Genomic DNA, 18,339 nt, shown 5'->3' with positions numbered 1-18,339 from the left:
ACTTTCATCAGGAAAGTGGTTTTTAAACTTGCCTGGATAGTTAAAAGTAGCAGCCAGCAGTTAGGGAACCTTAAATGTCATACATCTTGAATTATGAAGTCTCCTGGAGCCGGGAATGTCCCTTGCATATCCACTAAGGAAATACCTTGCCAACAAAGTCTTTCTGAGTAAGACACCCAAGCTTTTAAGAAAGCTTCCCTGCATGCCCCTCACTGTGTCTCTCCTTTCCTCCCCAGTGTAATTACCTCGCTCTAATACTGCTTTGGTTTGGTTTTCAGTGACCGGACTGTGAGGATCTGGAAAGCTCGGAACGTGATAGACGGACAGATCTCAGATACAGGAGATGCAAGTGAAGATGTTGCCAGTAATTGAAGTGATGGGGAAAATTAAATATATTGAAGAATTTGAGGTGTACTCTCTATGCAGTTAGCTGCACGCTTAGTAGGTAAACACTGATGACTGGAATGAACTGACCAAATAAGAGTGGACTCTTCTACTAGACCTGCTGTCCTTAAAACATGTACTGTATTTAAGAAAAAAAATAACCTCTTGGTAACATGCTTGTGTCTCAGTGATTACATATAGATGTCTATATATTATGGCTGAGTTTGTGTGTATATGTAACACAGTTTAACTGGAAATCAGTCTTCTCAAATGGCTGTCTCAAAATTATAACCTGGAACATAAAAATTATAACCTGGAACATATAACAAGTGCTCGGCTGTATTTCACTCACAAGTATGATCAGCTGTTCTGTATTTTAGGGTAGCAGGGGAATGACAGTGCCCCAGTAACGAGCCTTATGAGAGGCAGTTTCAAGATTCTAAAGGTCATTTACACTGTTGTTAGGCAAGTAGAGTGAATAGAAGAGGGAAAGAAGCTGTTAATGACACATCTATCTGACATGGCTGTATCCCTGCTAATGCCATATGATTTGTGTTGACGTTAGCATATAATCCTTGTTGACCAAAGTTGTGCAGCTGTGTATACTCTGTGCTCAGGACTAGAACTCAAATGATCACGAATTGGTATGTTTTATTAGTGGTTTGCCTCTATTCTCTAATCACTAGGTGTTCTTAATGTCATGACAGAAATATACCTGAACCTATTTTTCTTATGGGTTTGTTTCTATCATCTCACATTTTCTTTATTAAAGCAAAATGTCTTTCCTTTTTATCTAATTTTATATGCTGCTAAATGTATTTTAAATACGCAGTTTTGCAAACCTTGGCGGTTACTTTGAGAACTGAACCACGTGTATTGGAAAAAGCAATGTAAATAGATGGTTGTACAAAGAAATATATCTTATCATGTGCCTGTATGACTTTTAAAGCTCTTGGAGTGTGGATATAGAGGGAGGATGTATAATTTACCCGACTGCTCTGAATATTAATTTGTAAATTCTGCAAAGTTTAAAAATTATGTAGATTCAGACACAGTGTTTGGATATTGAGGTTTTTTTGGTTGTTTTGGGTTGTTTTTTTTTTCAGAAAATATCAATCTGTAAATTATAGTTTATGTAGGTAACGCTAAATAAAGATGTGAATGTAAACAACTTCTCTTTGCCTTTTTCGTCATACTTCCTTATAAAAAATTCCCTTCCCTTCCAAAGGCCTGGAATATAAAACACACAATTCCACACAATACAGTCGAACAGCTGCCTGAGTTGTGCTGGTACCACACCTCTGGGTTCTTGTTGGCCATTATTGGTATTTTAGTAGTCCTCAGGAACCTCAGTAGGATTCCCTCATACGAAGCACAGTACAGACTTAAGATGAAGCAGATGGCTCCTGTTCCGAAGAGGTGGCAGTTCTTGCCTTATTACATCTGGTCTGTCAAAGAAAGAAAAGCTTTGATGCCTCTTCCTTGTCTCGGAGGAGTTATTTCCTGCTCAGCTTGAAAGGAGATGAAGGTTTGTAGTGCTTGTGATTTGTGGGGTTGCTGATTTATTCTGAGTTTTGGCAGAAATGCTGCATCTTGTTAAGAAACAGCGTATAGGCCGGGCCTAACACCATTTGGTAGTGCTGCCATTTACCTATCATGCTTTTTGACTACTCAAGGGCTGTGCACACTGGAGATTTGGGGCCATATCATAACTTTGAGGAAAAACTCTCAGTGGAGAGTTGGATTTATGTGTACAACTGGAGTGAGAGGCTTTGTGTGCCTGGCGGGGAGGGTCCCTGTTCCCCCTGGCCCAGTGGGTAAGGGCTGCCTGCTGTGCCACACTAAGCAAATGATGCTGACTGCTTGGTGGGACCTGCTTTTGGAGGTGAAGGCTCATGGCTGTGTTCTGGGAACCCTGCAAACACTGTGGGGTTTTGAGTGTGTGTGTGTGTATGTTTGTAAGATTCACGTGAATATTGTGTGTTGTAACTGCAGGGTGAAAGTCCTTACAAACTGAGGGAATTGAGTACTGGCCATCAGACTGCTCTGCTTTAACAGACTCTGTGGTATGAGACTGTTATGGTGGCAGCAGCAGGCTGAAGGGTAGATGCTTCTCAGGACAGACACTTTGCTTTATGAAACTATTACCTGATAGGCACCAAGATAACCTAGATAATGTGTACATAGATTTTTCTAGGGCAAGTGAAAGGTCCCATAGGTGGGTTGGGGCAATCCTATGCACAGCTACAGGCTGGGTGGAGAATGGATTGAAAGCAGCCCTGAGGAGAACCAGGGAGGGGATTCTGCCACTCTGCTTTGGTGAGATCCCAGCTGGAGTACTGTGTCCATTTCTGGGGTCCAGAGTAGAAGAAAGACAAGGAGAGGAGGCCACAAAGGTGATGGGAGGGCTGGAGCACCTCTCCTGTGAAGACAGGCTAAGAGAGTTGGACTGGAGAAGAGAAGGCTCTGGGGAGACCTTATTGCAGCTTTCCAGTACCTCCAAGAAAGCTGGAGAGGAACTGTTTACAAGGGTTTGTAGTGATAGGACAAGGGGGAATGGCCTTAGGCTGAAGGAGAGTAGGTTTAGATGAGATATTAGGAAGGAATTATTCCCTGTGAGGGTGGTGAGGCACTGCCACAGGCTGACGTCAGAGAAGCTGTGGCTGCCCCATCCCTGGCAGTGTTCAAAATCAGGCTGGATGGGGCTTTGGGCAGCCTGGTCTAATGGAGGATGTTTCTGCCCATGGCAGGGGGGTTGGAACTAGATGGTTTCTAGGGTCACTTCCAATCTAAACTCCATGATTATTTTTTTTTCTCTCTTCTAGGAGAACATTCCACCTAAACCAGATCTTGCCAATTAACACAGCTTTACTCTGAAAGTTCTTGCAGTCAACTAATTGCAAGAAAATTGTCACATTGTAAAGGTCACAGTGTGGTTGTAATGGAGAATAGTTCAACTGTTTTTTCTCCAAACTCTTCATTTGTAATGTAAAACTGCACGTGTGGCAAAAGATAGTATGAAATCAGAAAAAAGTAAGCACAGGACTCAGATGGTCTGAAGATGGTTGCTTAAAAAAATTGGTGGTCTTAATTTTTTCAGAAGTCATGGGAAAACCATATTTTCTCTCAAAGTTGGATTGTGAAGTTGAGCAAAGTTTGTGGAAAAATTATTACATCCCATCTTATCTGCTTAGATACATTCTTAAATACAACCAAGGCCATGTGTTGTAATTAATCTCATTCAAGATACCAATGCCTAGAAATTATTTGGCTTGTATCCTCTTGCATATCAGAGCAAGTGCTTATCGTGCCCCAGCCTTCTATAAAAACCTGCGTGGTGCCCACGGAAATCGGCTTTCGACCATGGCGAGGATCAGGACTCTGTGTGTGTTGGCTGCTGTGCTGGCAGGTAATCGTATGGTGCTTGTATTTTGTCACGGGCTCCCAAGCGAGGTATAAATGTGGTAAGAACAAAAGAGCTGTTGGGAGAGGTGATCTTTTGCATAGAAAAGGAGAGAACCTGGAGTACTGTATCCGGTTCTGGGCTTCTCAATACAAAAAAGACAGGGATCTCCTGGAGAGAGTCCAGAGGAGGGACACAAAGATGATTAAGGGCCTGGAGCATCTCCCCTATGAGGAAAGGCTGAAAGAATTGGAGCTGTTCAGCCTTGAGAAAAGACTGAGAGGGGATCTTAATAATGTTTATAAATGTCTCAAGTGGGGGACACAGGGGGAAATGTCCAGCCTCTTTTTAGTGGTCTGTGGGGATAGGACAAGGGGCAATGGCTGCAATTTGGAGCACAGGAAGTTCCACACCAACATGTGGAAGAACTTTTTCACAGTGAGGGTGACAGAGCCCTGGGACAGGCTGCCCAGGAGGGTTGTGGAGTCTCCTTCTCTGGAGATATTCAAGACCTGTCTGGATGCCTCCCTGTGTGACCTGTCCTAGGGAACCTGCTTTGGCGGGGGGGTCGACGCGATGATCTCTGGAGGTCCCTTTCAAGCTCCTACAATTCTGTGATTCTGAGAATGGCTTCATCTCCAACAGAGGTGTCTCAGAGTGGGGAGACAACAGGGCCAGCTTGCATCGAAATATATCCCAGCCAGTGCTTGGGCATCGGCGTAGACACACTGGAGTCAGTGGAACATTTGGTTACTGAAAGCTAACCTGTGCTTTTTTCTGTGGTCTTTACCCCTGTATAAAGGAGGTTAAGTCTGTCCTAATAAAGGGAGGGTGCAGCCTGCTGTGCTGCTTAGATATAGGAAGAGGGAACCTCTGCAGCAAAAGCCTTCAAAACGTGTGGATGGATCCAAAACGTAAAGACTAATGCTATCAAGTTAAAAGGCATGTGGTAATACCTCATAATGCCTTGCTTACGCCTTATCGCAGCTTTTTATGACCTCATTTCATAAAATCAAAATCAAGGGTTTTTTAAAAATCATCAGGGGATAATTTTTCACGTGTATCTTTCAAATCATTGCCTGGTGCTGCAATGAAGAATGTCTTATGCCTAATAACCAGCCTGGGTACTGTGTCTCAATTTTGACTTTTTGAGGCTTTGCTACCTTGCTTTAGCTTTATTTCCATGGAAATTATGGAAAAAGCAGCAAGTGGCTATTGCAGAATTCTTATTTGCAGACATGAGCCATAAATGCACCGCAAATGATGTGGAGGGGGGTTTTTTTCTTCTTCTTTAAAGTGGGGAAGGAAAATGACATGTTTTCTCTTAACTTGTATCCCATTTATACTGAAATGGAAGTAAATCAAGGAACAGGGGATGAACAAGGTTGCAGCCTCGTGCAGCTGCTCATACCTGCAAGTACTTGTTTTCAAAATTTGCTGGAAAATTTAAGCTTCACATTGGTGGGGTGGAAAAAAGGAAATAATTAAATAATTAAGTCCCCTGCTAGGGCAATTTTTTTCTCCTAGAAGGAGCCTCTTCACTCACAATATCCTTCTGGATATAATGAAGTGTTGCAAAAGTATTCTACTATACAAATGAGTTGATGAAAAATTCCGTAAACTTACGCTACGCAAAATGACGCCAAGTTAATAATATGCTCCGTTGTATTCTTTGATTTCAGCAATGAAAGCGCTGATGTTGACTCCCATGGGAAAAAAAAAAAACCAAAACCTAAATGAAATGTGACAAGTTTACTCGTATTTTGTGCTTTACCTGCCAAGGTGTTGAGCACACAAGGCATGGCAGGGCAAAGCTACTGGACGCAGAAGCCGCGCTTTCGCTGCAGCGGTGGTGCTCAGGATGGCATTTATTTAGCTTCTGGGGTTGCACAGGTTTAAGGACCACCGGATTCAGAGGGCTTGTGGGAAGCCTTTGAGATTGTGTCATGTCTCCTTCGATAAATGGGGGTGTTCAGCACATAGTGGTGCTGGCACAGCACTTCTTTCAGTGGAACCTGCAGCCTGTCCATCTGTCCCGCATCTGCAACAAGGACACAGTACAAGGTGGTGAGGCTTTACCTCTTTAGCCCAGTCTTCTGGTCTGTTGATGAGTCCTTCCCAGTATCTTCCCAAGAAAAAAACAGTTTAGGGATTGCAGAGGCATGTTCACATTCTTGTTAGGCTTTGGATGGAAAAGGGGATCAGAATTCGGGGCTCTTCTACGTGACAGATCAAGGAGGGTGAGTGCCGGGCAGAAAGCAGCCGTCCTGTGGGGCATGGCTGCCCACCCCAGGAAACACAGGTGGAAGCCCAGCCTGCCTGCCTGGCAGCTGGGGAAGGGTTACAGGATTTCACCGATTATTCCTGGTAATTTCAGCCTCTGGAAGGGGCATACGAGATGTTGTGGCAGGGAGGAGAGTGCTCGGCTGCACATCCCGGGAGGGTCAGCCTTGAGTGTCAGATGTTCCCACATCAAAGGATGTATGAGTTTTCTCAAAAGACAAATGTAGATGGCACTCAGCTCCTGCTTTTCTGTGTTCCCATCCCTACTTGGAACTGAACTCCAGCATCACAGTGCGATGGCATTTTCTGTACTGAACCTACAGTTTTATTCTGTAACTGTTCCCAGTATATATAATTATTGCTTGTGCACATCTGCTTGTAAAAATCTTTATATGGAGAAGCCCAGACTGCATCAGCAATCACCTTTTATGCTTTCAGGCACACAACAGTCCCCATTAAAAAAAAAAAAAAAATTAAAAATTAAAGCAGAGGCACTAGTGTGTTTATTGAAAAGAGCAATTACCTTCCAAGTAGATTTCATTTTTAGATATCACTGCAATGACATAAGTTAACTTCGAAATAAGTCTGCTGCCTGTGGTATGCCTGGCTCTCTTTAAGGATATTTGATAATGGAGCATTTTGTCTGCACAGCAGGGAGCCGGTCTCACAGTCCCCCTGCTCTCAGAGCACTCACTCTGCGCCAGGAAACCATGGGGCTCGACCTGATGCTGCAGAAAGGAAGATTTAGTTTTTGGCAGGATGGTTCTGCAAATGACTAATTTGTGCCTCTTCATTTTTACTGCTGGTGCTTTGCCTTTGCTCATAACCATAGCTGCCTTAATATGGGCTACTAGCATGCTACTACATATGTGTGATATTCGTGTAATGTATAAAAGAAGCCTTATGTGATTATATGTACATGTAGGCATATTTTTATATGCATATACAGTATTTTTATATTTATATATATCACACAGGTGCATGCCAATTGCATGCATTTTATATATGTATATATATGATCCTCTGTATTACACAAGAGAGAACAAGCATACAGAAAACGTAATGTTTCAATATCTGTAACAGCTGTAGTCCTTACTGAGGAACACCTCCTGAACTCTCATACCTCACCTGCAGCTTTGTTAGCCTGCTGTTTAGCTTTCTGTGATTACCTCAGAGCAAGCCGTGCTTCAGCTGGGCGCCAGCAGCTCTGAGCACTGAACGGTTCAGACTGGCTGCTTTAGCTTATAAAAGAAACTGGTTGCTCTTGTCTCCATCCCGAGCAGGCGTGTTGCTCAGCTGTCAGCTTTGTCAAAAGAAACATGGGTATAAGCCCCCAAATGGGAAGGAGACACCCCCCAAAAAAAAGAAAAAAAGAAAAAATTAAGAAGGTTGGATGGGCCTTTGGGCAGCCTGGTCTAGTGGAGGGTGTCCCTGCCCATGGCGGTGGATTGGAACGAGATGGGCTTTGAGGTCCCTTCCAACCCAAACCAGTCTGGGATTCTGAGATTCTAAGGTTGTATTGCTTTAAAAAAAAAAAACCTCAACAAACAACTTGGTTTTCTATGACTCTGACTGTTGTTTCTCTGGGCCCAGCCCTCGGTGGGTGCCTCGGCACTGACCAGGCTGACCAGTGTGCCGGGGCTGTGGCAGTGCAGAAGCGCATTGACTGCCACCCCCAGCCCGGTGCTTCCCAGGAGGTCTGCGAGGCGCGGGGCTGCACCTGGTGTGCCACCGATGTGCCCAACGCTCCCTGGTGCTTCTTCACTGAGGACAGTCCCTACGGCTACTCGGTGGGCGGGAGCTCTGAGGAGACAACCAAAGGCTGGAGGTAAGCCTGCATGGCGGTGCCCTGGGTGCTGCGGTCTGCGACCTCTGCTGCTGCCGCAGGGGCAGCTTGAAGGAGACCTTTGCCCAAGCTGCTTCACTCCTGCGTGCTCAGCTTGCGATGAGGCGGGCAAAGGATGTATGTCCCTGTGTAAAAGCCACACATAGCTGGGGTTCTGTGCTTGCACAGTGCCACTGATGAGGAAACCAGTGGTTCCTCCCAGCCACAGAAGCTGTGTCTTAGGAGACCATGAGGTCTCCTTGCTTTGGGAGCACCTATTTCATCCATTAGTGGCAAGAGGAGCCTAAGCTGACTTCAGAGATTGTTTCTCTCCATAACTCAGTGATTGTTTTAAAGACCTCAGGTAGAATGTCTAAGTCAAGCTCCCCGGCTGCACCAGGGTGCTTGCAGACAGATATGGTGATGGTGACAGTGGTGGTGGTGGGCAGCAGCATGTTTCTGCCACAGGGTAACACTGAACAAGCGCCAGACCTTGTCCCTCTTTGGAAATGACATTTCCCCAGTCGTCCTGGAAGTGGAGTTCCAGACAAAGGACAGGCTTCGGTTCAGGGTGAGTATCTCAGAAGGTGTGGGGCATGAAATTATTTAACCAAAGGAAAGATGCTAATGAACAAACTAACCTACCTCCTCCTTGCCTTGCTTTAGCTCTATGACCCCAACAAACAGCGGTTTGAGGTGCCACTGAAGATTGACTCCCCGGGGGTTACCGCCGATGAGGCCAGCTACGATGTGGAGTTCGCCGAAGACTCCTCACACTTCAGGATCAAGAGGAAAAGCACTGGCACTGTGCTGTGAGTACTAACATTGTTTTCCACAGAAATTAGATGTGACAGGGCAAGCAATGTTTCCTTGCACCCTATCGCTTGGTTTTATGCCTGGTTCCCAGAAAACACTTGTTATCAGCAGAAGCATGTGCCTGTATAACAGATTATTATATACGTGCGCATAGGAAAGGCTGTTCAGCAAGCCAAATTACTTCTGAGGCTACAATTTCACAACTTGGGATGCTGATAGGCTCAACCCATGGAAGCACAGAACTATGTTTTCTGAAACTTGAGTGGTTTAATGTGTCAGAAGTTGAGCACCAGATCTCATGATGCTCTCCAAGATGTAAGTCTAGGAAACTAGAGCTCAAAACCACAGGCTCCATAAGCCTCTAACCATCACTGATTTCAGTGAAGGGCACCTGTGGGTCTGGCTTGTCACTCTGCAAAAATACCAGTTGTATTCTCAGGCTGGTACTGTGAGTTTAACTTAAGGAAAAGCATCCCTTGCCAGCAACTGTCACCAAGTGTCACAATGTCCTGTTTTGTTGGCTTCCACCAGCATGTCTCTACTGTGTGCAATGCTGTTTGGCAAGAGAGTTTTTTTGGAAGGATCAGCTCTGTGCATCCCAGTCAACGTGTGGTCCTGCCAGCTGCCTTCAGGGAAGCTACAGCATGGGGTTAACAGCAGTCCCTGGCTGGCTGTGGTCACAAATGGCAGTGTTACAGACCACTCTGGGTTATCACCATTGGCTCAGACAGGTGAAGGAGATGCACAGAAGGTAGAAATATGGGTATTGTTTGCATCAGGCTGTGGTTATGTCTGGATCAGATCAGAGCAGTAGCACTTTTTGACTTGAATCTCCAGTTTATGCCTACATCTTGTGCATTGGCTGACCTCGCAGTGGTCCCAAGGAGCATGGATTAGGTCCTTTCCATGTGACCTTGCTGGGAGGTGTGCTCTGGAAGCACATGCCGTGTACTCCAGCTACTAATGGGCTGCCTCAGAGCAAGCCCAGACACGTGTGGCACGGCCACTGGGTCCTCAGCACCAGCTCTGTCTTGCACTTCAATTTCCCCCCTTCCCAAGAAAACTCTTAGTGGAACAGATTCCAAATACAAGCATCATCTTTGCGAGCAGTGTAAGGACAGCTTAGCACTTGTGATGCAGTAAGACAACACAGCTTCTAGAAGGGTTTGAGTCTGCCGCTGGAACCGCCGCGCCGGGGTTTTAATTAGCTGCCTGTCCTTTCGAATTACAGCCTCGTGGCATCTCTTTTCAGACACGCCACAGCCAGTTCTGTGAAGGCTCCTTCCTCTCCGCAGGCCCTGGCGCGCGAGCGTGTTGCGCGTTACTCCGATAACAAAAGTCATTCAATTCCTCGTTAGACTTAACAACTTTGTGAGACAGGTGGGCTGATGTGAAAGGTCCAATTTTCTTCTCTTTGTAATGAGAGATTTTTTGTAAAGGCTCGTTAATTGGAAGAGTGATGGAAGAGGTGAATGCATAACGAGATGCGGCGAGCGGCTAGCTCATGGCCCGTTCACATTCAGCCCTCCTCAGTTTCACCTAAACCCCAAGGGTTTAGCCTCAGTTAAGTCAGGGCATCCTCACATTTGGGGTGTCTCAGTTAAGGGAAGAGAGGGACCTGCCATGAAGCAGGTGCAGGGTTTGATGCACAACTTCATCAAGGGACAGAGGAGCACAAGCGGGTCCCTGCCAAGCAGGTTTGCAGGAGGACACATTAGTGGCCTGGGGAAGCCTTCTCATTAACCCTATCCATGGGGCACCCTTTGTCCCCCAAAATCCGTGCTCAACAGCAGCAACGCAGGCGAGGGTGCAGCAGTGGTGTTCTGCAGAGCCCAGGGAGGTAGAGGGCAGTCTTGGTTAGTAGCATCCTCACGGCGTTCAGCAGTGATACTCTGCTATCGAGCATCACCGTGGCTGGAAAAGCATACATTGCCTCCGGGCACGTAAAGGAGTTCTCCTGACACCCAGGTGACCCCAAAAAGAGGAAATTGTGGGTGAATGTAATGCACATTTAATAGGTTTTTATCCTGCACACAATGCTGGGGCTGCTACAAAAAGATTCTCATCAGCAGAGGCACAGGATTTTGCATATAGAAAGGGAAATTATATGTTCCCAGGAATTTTTGTTTCATGTGAAATGGCACAGCCGGTACTTACAGACTGATGGATCACATCCCGGCAGGGAGCCAGTCCTCTCTCAGCTGAATCATATTTGGAGTTCAGTGCCCTGTGTGAGGAGCAAAAATGCTTCCCTTTCATTTGCCTGCCTGTCCATCCTGGCAGAGTGAGTGAATGCCGATGCTCAGGGATACCTCCACAGCCTGGCTCAGAGGGATTTGCAACCTCCGTAGCCACCACAAGAGCTGTGCAGATGGAAATCTTTCGAGAGAGTAAAGCTGGTGACATATCCTGGCCTATAAGCCATGGGCAGCTGCATTTTCTTGACTGGGGAGGATGAACCCTGAGCAAGTGAAGTTAGAGGAGCATCCCCACCAGTGACTGCACCGGCTGGCAGGGTCTGGGGGAGCTCTGGTGGCATCTGGCACGTTAAGTAGATTTCCATGTTAGTTCAACCTGCCCAAAGGCAGGCTTGTTTGCATGGGAGGTGGGTCTGACTGTACTCCCTGACTGCAGCAAGGGCTCAGCAGAAACTGCTCCAGGGCATTTTCACTGTGGGCTTGCCCCCATCCCTGTCCAGGGTGCAGCCTGCAGAGAAGGTGCTAAACCCCAAATCTTTTCCTTTGGGCTCCCTCCAGAGGTGGGAGCTGCTGCTCTCCAAGGCACGCAGGGTGCTGTGGAGGCCAGGCGCAGAGCTGCACAGCTGGTGGCCTCCGTGGCTGTGCCAGGTTGGGGCAGGCTGCGTGGGCAAAGGCCCCTGAGAACCAGGCAAGCACATAGCACCTGGAGGGACCTCAGCCTCCTCTTTCAAAATGTGAATGGCTGTGGCCTTCTGTCTCAACAAACAGCTGGATCAATCATTAATCTGCATACAGATACAGATACAGATACAGATACAGATATTGCTCCGTGCGGCTGATGCAGGCAAATAAAACCTCTTTGACAGGTGCTGCAGTTGCACTCCCCGGGTGCCAGTGGATAACCACCAGTATCTGTACCAAAGCAGGTCTGGGTACTCCGCTGGGCATTTCTAATATCTCTGAGGAAGGCTTTCCCATCGTAAATCAATCCCAAATACTCAGAAATCAGTTTGGCCTGATGCTTCTTATCCTTCACGCTGCTGGATGACCCACTACCACCACCACCCCCACAAAAAAAGAGCCTGAAATCCCTCCTGATGCCCTGTGTGCTCTGGCAGGGTGAAGCCAGCCCACGTGGGGAGGGAGCAGCCCACCCTGAGCAGAGATGTGGTGCAGGTTTAGGTTGTTCTTTGGAAATCCACGCTTGTCCCTCTCTCCCCTCCTTTCCGTGGCGCGGTCTGTCCCGCCGCCGGTGTCTGTGCGCCACAGGCTTTGCAGCGCCTGGGAAGCTGACAGCAGGCTGGCTCCCTGTCTGTCTCCTTGATAGAAAACCCTGTCCCAGCTCCACTGCTCGTGGGCACGGAGCCTCCTCCTCCCTGAGGAGTGATTTAATACCCTGTTGGGAACGTGGCAGGGGAGAGGCGGCGGGGACTTTGAGATATTCCTGAATACGCTTTACGGGTGTTTCTCCTCCTGGTTGAGCACAAAGAGCCTTTGCTGTACCTGAGCTACCAAAGCAGGGCTCCGAGGAGGGCAGGACAAGCTTGGGGGCTCCGTGTAATCACAGTAACAGGGGAGAGGAATGAATTATGTGAGGGGAGAGCCATTAACAGCTGATTGCAAACCTCATGCGGAGCCAGAAGCAAGAATAAAAGGCCGAGTGCCGCTACATTTTCAGCTTGCTCCAAGGTAATCAGGTGACAGCCGCTGCTTTGCCTGCATGGGGCGAAAATTAGACAGGGTCGTGCAGGGAAAAGATGGAGCTGCTGGGGGCTCCAGGACCAGGACCTCTTTGGCTGCCTCCCTTTCTCCTCCCCACAGTGTCTCTCTGCTTCCTCCCTCTCACCTCTCCCCTTCCCCTACATTGCTGTCATTTTCTCTATCCCATCCAGTCCTTCCTGCTTCTGCCCCTCTTCACCCTCTGCTACACTCCTGCTGTTTCACTGGTGGCCAGGGAAGGTCCTTCTGTCTGCCAGCAGCTCTCCAAAGCCATAGGGGTGAGGAGGTGCCACCTCCATGCGTTTGCTGGTGAGGTGGTGAGGAAGCCAGATGGGACTGGGGCCTGGCAGGACCCCTGCTCCCACACTGATGTCAGGTGTTTTCTCTTTTTGCTGGGACGTAACCCAAACCTGCAGCTGATTTAAGGCTCTAGGTCATAGATCTGAACCTGGGGGGACAGGGACCTGGGCTTCCCACCCCAGAGGTGAACATCTCAAACTATCAGCCTCGTGGGGCAATGATGGCTGTGGGGAGCCTCTCCCTGCTCCCATGATGTTTGGAAAACAGCTGTTTTGGCAAATCGGCGGGATGGGTGGCAACGTGTTTTGTCACAGAATTTGTAATCGGCTCTAAAACTCACTCCTCCTAATCTAAGCTGGTCTTGCAGCTCTACTAGGAAACTGGCCCATTTTTGGCCAGAGTTCCAGAGTAATAATAAAAAGGAGAGAAAATATTGGGTTGTAATAAGGCAGGTGAGGGAGAAAGACCCCCTGTGTTATTTAGTGGTGTGGGCTCTCAGGCTGAAGACTACTCTCCTTTCCCCTCCTGCTGCCATTAACAGCAGCAACCACTGGAGTATTGCTCATCAAGTGTGAGTGTGAAGCCTTCAAGAAAGCATAGCTTTCCTAAAGAACAGAGTAAAAGGCCGGGAACTGTTTGCTTTAAGGCAGCGATAAATAACAAAGACATCCTCATTTTGCAGCCCTGCGATTACTCTGTGGGACTCGTTGCCCCGGGGCAGTACTGACACGGTAGGCTTGGCAGGATGCACATTCACGCATAATAAAAAAATCATCTCTATTAAAAAAAAAAAACACACACCAAAAAACCCACAAAAAACCCAACTATTTTTGTCTCCTTGTCTCAAAACATAAGCTAATGCTATGAAAACAGCCAGAAACTTCCTCCATAAGCAGATTATTGCAAGACAGGCTCTGAGTGACATCTTATGCCTTCCTCTGTGATATCTGGCCTGGGCCATTGCTGGAGACAGGCTGCAGAAGGATGGACTATTGATTTGATTCTCCACTTTAATATCCGTTCTCCAAGTGACTTTTCCTTCATGATGTAATACGAATAATGGAAGGCAGAACGTTTTTTCCCAAGCCAGATAAGTGCTCTTTTCTCTCTATTAAGAGTTTGGAATACCTCGTTTGCTATCGCACTTGGGAAGACACGGCACAAATAACACAAATCTAATCAAGATTTTCTCTAATTCCCAAAAAGGCTGCTGCAGAGTTCAGCTGCCTTTTCTGTATTGATCATGGTAGTAAGCACAGACACCACTTACCATGAAGAGGTTTTTACATAGGCAAGGCTATTAGAATGATTTATAATGCTATTGTCTTAAACTGCAATTTTGCTGAAAGCAACGGGAGCAAATTGTGTGCATCGTGGTAGCCTGGGTTTGCTCCTGGTTTGTAAGACCCATTATTTTCATCTTCTAATCATTAAGATTTATGTTACGTAGGCGAGAAGTATTGTAAGTGTATCACTTAGCCAAGTGTTTTTCAGAACCAAAATGAAGTATTATATATCCAGCCACTTATAGGGGATACCCAGATACCGTGGCAATTGAGCTTAGTAGAAGTAGAGCAGAACCTTGTAAATAACTGCAGTTCTTCTCTTTGAAATGTCACATTTGTGGGAATTCTGTTGGATACTTGCGCTCTTTCTCTACCTATTTGATAAATTCCCTTAAAGGTAGGATAAGCATGTGAAAAATTCATTCTTGGTGTGCCTTCTGCAGTCCAGTGGTGCCCCAAGTCTTAGAGCTCGTAAGGGATGTGGCTGTCGTGAGACAGAAAGAGACCTTTTTCAGCAATCTAAAAAAAAAATAATCACAAAATCTGAAAATCACAGAGACCCAGGCTCTTAAGCTGATGGTCCACCGCAGCTCAAGTGGGGTGAATCAGGAGTCAAGCACTTTGGAGGTTCTGCCAAAAACAGGGCCTGTATTCCTCAGTCCCTGCTGTATAGACAGCAGGTGTGTGCAGTGATTTTGCCTTCTGAAACGGTATCCCTGAGCTCTGCAAGGAGGCTCAGACCCGCTTTTCTGACAGACGTGTGAAGTTTCCACCTGAACTGGCACCCAGGTGATATAAACGGTGTATTCCCTTTCACGAGGCCGCGGTTTCCAAAGTGTCTGGAGGCCAAGAAAAACAGATGTTAGAGAGGACATTTTCTCCAAGCGCCTGAGTGGGACAGGTGTTCGCATCTTCACGCTCATTTCTCTTGAATTCATTGCAACAGGAAGGAAAAATACCCCCAACCTTCTCCCGACTTAAAATGGTCTTTAAATGTCCCAATAATGCAGTATGCATGGTGCATTGTTTGCATGTCCCACCTGTCCTAAATCTGGAGGTTTTATAAGACCTCTCAGTGAGTGCCACCAGCTGCTTGCTCATGGCCAGCTAGAGTCCGTGCTCTGAGCCATCGCATGTGCTGCCATTATTGGTCTCCAATAAACTCTAGACTGAAGTCATTCAGCCAGGTAAATCATCATGTCCAGTCTGTATTACAAAGGACTGATGATTGCACTTCTGGAAACCATTTTATATTGCTTTTAGTCATTGCCCTCAAACATTCTGACAATGTTAGTCATAAACTACACCTTTGCCATGAACAGGGTTTTATCTATCTGCCTACCTACCTTCCTTTAATACTATTTCCTTGGTCTGCTGCAGTTATGTTTCGTCCTGGTGGCCTGAGGGTGGACTGCTGGACGTGAGATGGGTTCACTTGCTACCAGAAATGTTAATTTTCACGTAGACCTTTTCAATCCTGAGTATTTTTTTTTCCCTCTTTGATGCAAGGTTTAAAAAGATAGACAGGTTTGCTCTTGAGTTTGCTCTTGGAGTTTGCACAGAGTTTGGAAGAAAACACTAGCTTTTGTCCATCAGAGCAGCAGGACAGGCAGCAGGCAAATGTCAGAAGGGGATGGGCCAGGCAGATGTGTGGGGAGCCCAGTTTGTGTTTCCGTGGGCAGGAGTGTTCCCACCACAGAGATACTAAAGGGACAGGACTTTCAGCAGTAAACCCTGTGCAAAGAAAAGGGTTCTTATCTCTGTAAGCTTTTCCTGGTCTGACTCCTGGCAGGGGTTGAATTTTTCACAGCAAACGACTGCTCAGCTGAATTTTTAGGTTATTTATGTTTCTTTATTTAAGATTTTTCAGTCCCTTCTGTTGTCCATCACAGCACTGTTACAGTTTATAGGGCTGTCAGAGGAGGACCACGCGAATTCCTGCACACACGGTATCATTTTATGCTCCCTCCTGCTTTGTTCCTTCTACCAGCTTCAAACCAGCAGGAGGGGAGGTGGAAGAAACAGAGCACATTTCTTTTCTTGCCTCCAAACGCTTAAGGAATGACAGACATAACTTTTACATTTAAATGGTCGCTCTTTGCTAACACAACACAAGCGAACGCATGAAGTAACACAGCATCTTATCGCAGCGCGCTGCGGAGGACAAGGGCAGACACTTGGGAGCAGAGACAGAGAGGGGTGCCCTGGGAAAATCTGTCTATGCTTTCCTTCAGATGGAGAAGGGAAAAAAAGAGACAGTCATTGCCAGTCTTTGTATGTCAGAGTTAATGCTATATTTAGCATAAGGCCGTTCTGGCAAGCAGAGGTCTAACGAAAGACAAGGCTGATGGAGTGTGGCGGCTGGCGGCCCAGCATGGGGAGCTGGGCTGCTGGGAGTGGCAGCCCTTGGGGAGCCAAGCAAATTGGGGTTGGTGTGGAGCAGGGCACTGTTTTGGTGATGCCATGTGGAAGTCGAGTGCGTGACAGTGGCCTGAGGGAATGTGTGCGGTATGGAATAGTTTCTCCATGCCGTTTGAAGATGTGGTGGGGCAGAAGGGTTGTTCCCAAGGTTGTGGTTTTCCCCACCCTGGTGACCCTTCTGGGCAAGGAGAGGACTTGCTGAGCGGAAGGAGCACTTTTAATGCCATGGTAACACTAATTGCTCTCATGATGGGAAATGTCAGTGCTGTAATGTGGGTACCACAAACATGCAGAGCCTCATGTCCTCTGAACAGGCATCATGGCGAGTGCTCAATGAGTTAGGACAGATACTTAAGCTCTTCCCAAAGCATTTCCCCTCCAGCATCCTTTGCTTTTTGCATAACCCCATGGTCTGCTCGGAGCAATGACTGTGCCTGCCCTGACACAGAGCAGAGCTATGAGACAGCGCTGCTTTGGACAGGAATATAGCTCCAGAGCCCATCCCCATTCCGACACAGCATCAGCCTCTTGCAGAAAGGCCTCTGCTTGCCAAGGGCTGGATCTGATTCTCAGGGATATTTTGTGTGCATTAACCTCCCTATAAGAAAATAACCTTACTTAGTATTGCGTGTAGGTGGAGGAGATGATGGAAGGAAGGGAGGGTTGCTGCTGGCAAATAACCAAATCAAGACTTAAATACAAATTCTTACTTTTCCTGGTTGTGAGAGAGGCCAAACAGACCTTAAGAAACCCCCATGTAGACCCTTCAAGTACGTGTTCTTGACGTAGAACTTGTCTAGAACACTTTAGGGATAGACTGTGCCTGTTTGTTGCAAGGAGAGGCAGGCGGGTGCCTTGGATCCACCTCTGGGCATCCCTGTGGGTGTCTGTCCTTGATTCCTCCTGGGGAGAGGGCGAGATGTCGGAGGCTGGTATGGTGGGAGCAGGGTGCCCTCCCAGTGCTCCCAGCAGCAGGAATTTGTCTCCAGGCAGGGTGCCAGTGGCAGGGTGGCAGCTGGGGCTCACCGGGGAGCGCTCCCTTCCCAGGGATACTGCTGTTCCCCGCTGACACAATCCATCTTCCACTTCTCTGATTTACCGGTCAATTTGATCAGCCATTTAATGTTGTCAAAATCATTGACAAAAGACCATTAAAAGGAGAGTTATGCCACTTCTACGCTCTATGGCTTTGGCTCATTTATTTTAATTAGCTGTAACAAATTCATGGTTAAACAAGGCTCGAGAGGGTGCTATCTAAATGTGGTACTCATGACATACACAGTACCATTAACAAAACACTTCTCCACAGCTTGACTATGTTCTCCCCCATCTAGCTTGCAGCTCATTATAGCACTAGAGATAGGAAACAGAATGTAACACCTAATTAAAATGTGAGCCTGTGTCCACGGATGATTCAATGGAAATAAAGGCATTAAGCTGGTGAGAGAAGCAGGAGAGAGTAATCACAATAAAAACATCTCATTCAAGCAGTCGGGAGGAAGCTGCCCCTCTGCTTTAGGCACCTGCCTAAAGTCAGGGGTAACAAAGAGTGTTTGGATCCTGATCCAGCAAAACATAAAGAAGTGAAAACTGATAACTAAATGTCTGTTGTTCCAAACCCCACTGCGTAATAACAATTTTTAGCCTGCCCTGTTGGTTGTCATAGAAATAGCACAAGCAAGCACTTATTTTGGTAATAGGATT

At 46.9% G+C, this 18,339-nt stretch overlaps 2 protein-coding genes across 4 annotated transcripts in view; both read left to right on the top strand.

Annotated features, from left to right (window-relative positions):
- Window positions 1-716, top strand: part of KIF21A (kinesin family member 21A) — a 90,731-nt gene extending 90,015 nt beyond the window's left edge. For all 3 annotated transcript variants that reach the window (XM_084269626.1, XM_084269625.1, XM_084269627.1), the window contains one exon: window positions 279-716. In XM_084269626.1, coding sequence (XP_084125752.1) covers window positions 279-372 — 94 coding nt within the window. In that variant the 3' untranslated portion in view covers window positions 373-716. The remainder of the gene's footprint in view (window positions 1-278) is intronic.
- A 3,031-nt stretch (window positions 717-3,747) lies between these two features.
- Window positions 3,748-18,339, top strand: part of LOC311189576 (sucrase-isomaltase, intestinal-like) — a gene marked incomplete at both ends in the record, with an annotated part of 61,658 nt that continues 47,066 nt past the window's right edge. The window contains 4 exons of the mRNA XM_084261257.1: window positions 3,748-3,793; window positions 7,664-7,898; window positions 8,364-8,466; window positions 8,562-8,707. Of these exons, the coding sequence (XP_084117383.1) occupies window positions 3,748-3,793; window positions 7,664-7,898; window positions 8,364-8,466; window positions 8,562-8,707 (530 nt within the window). The remainder of the gene's footprint in view (window positions 3,794-7,663; window positions 7,899-8,363; window positions 8,467-8,561; window positions 8,708-18,339) is intronic.

Source organism: Gallinula chloropus (assembly GCF_964237585.1).
Source record: "Gallinula chloropus genome assembly, chromosome: 1".
NCBI classification, from domain to species: domain Eukaryota; kingdom Metazoa; phylum Chordata; class Aves; order Gruiformes; family Rallidae; genus Gallinula; species Gallinula chloropus.
Note: the sequence above shows the minus strand (reverse complement) of the source record. Positions and strands in the feature narration are given on the sequence as shown.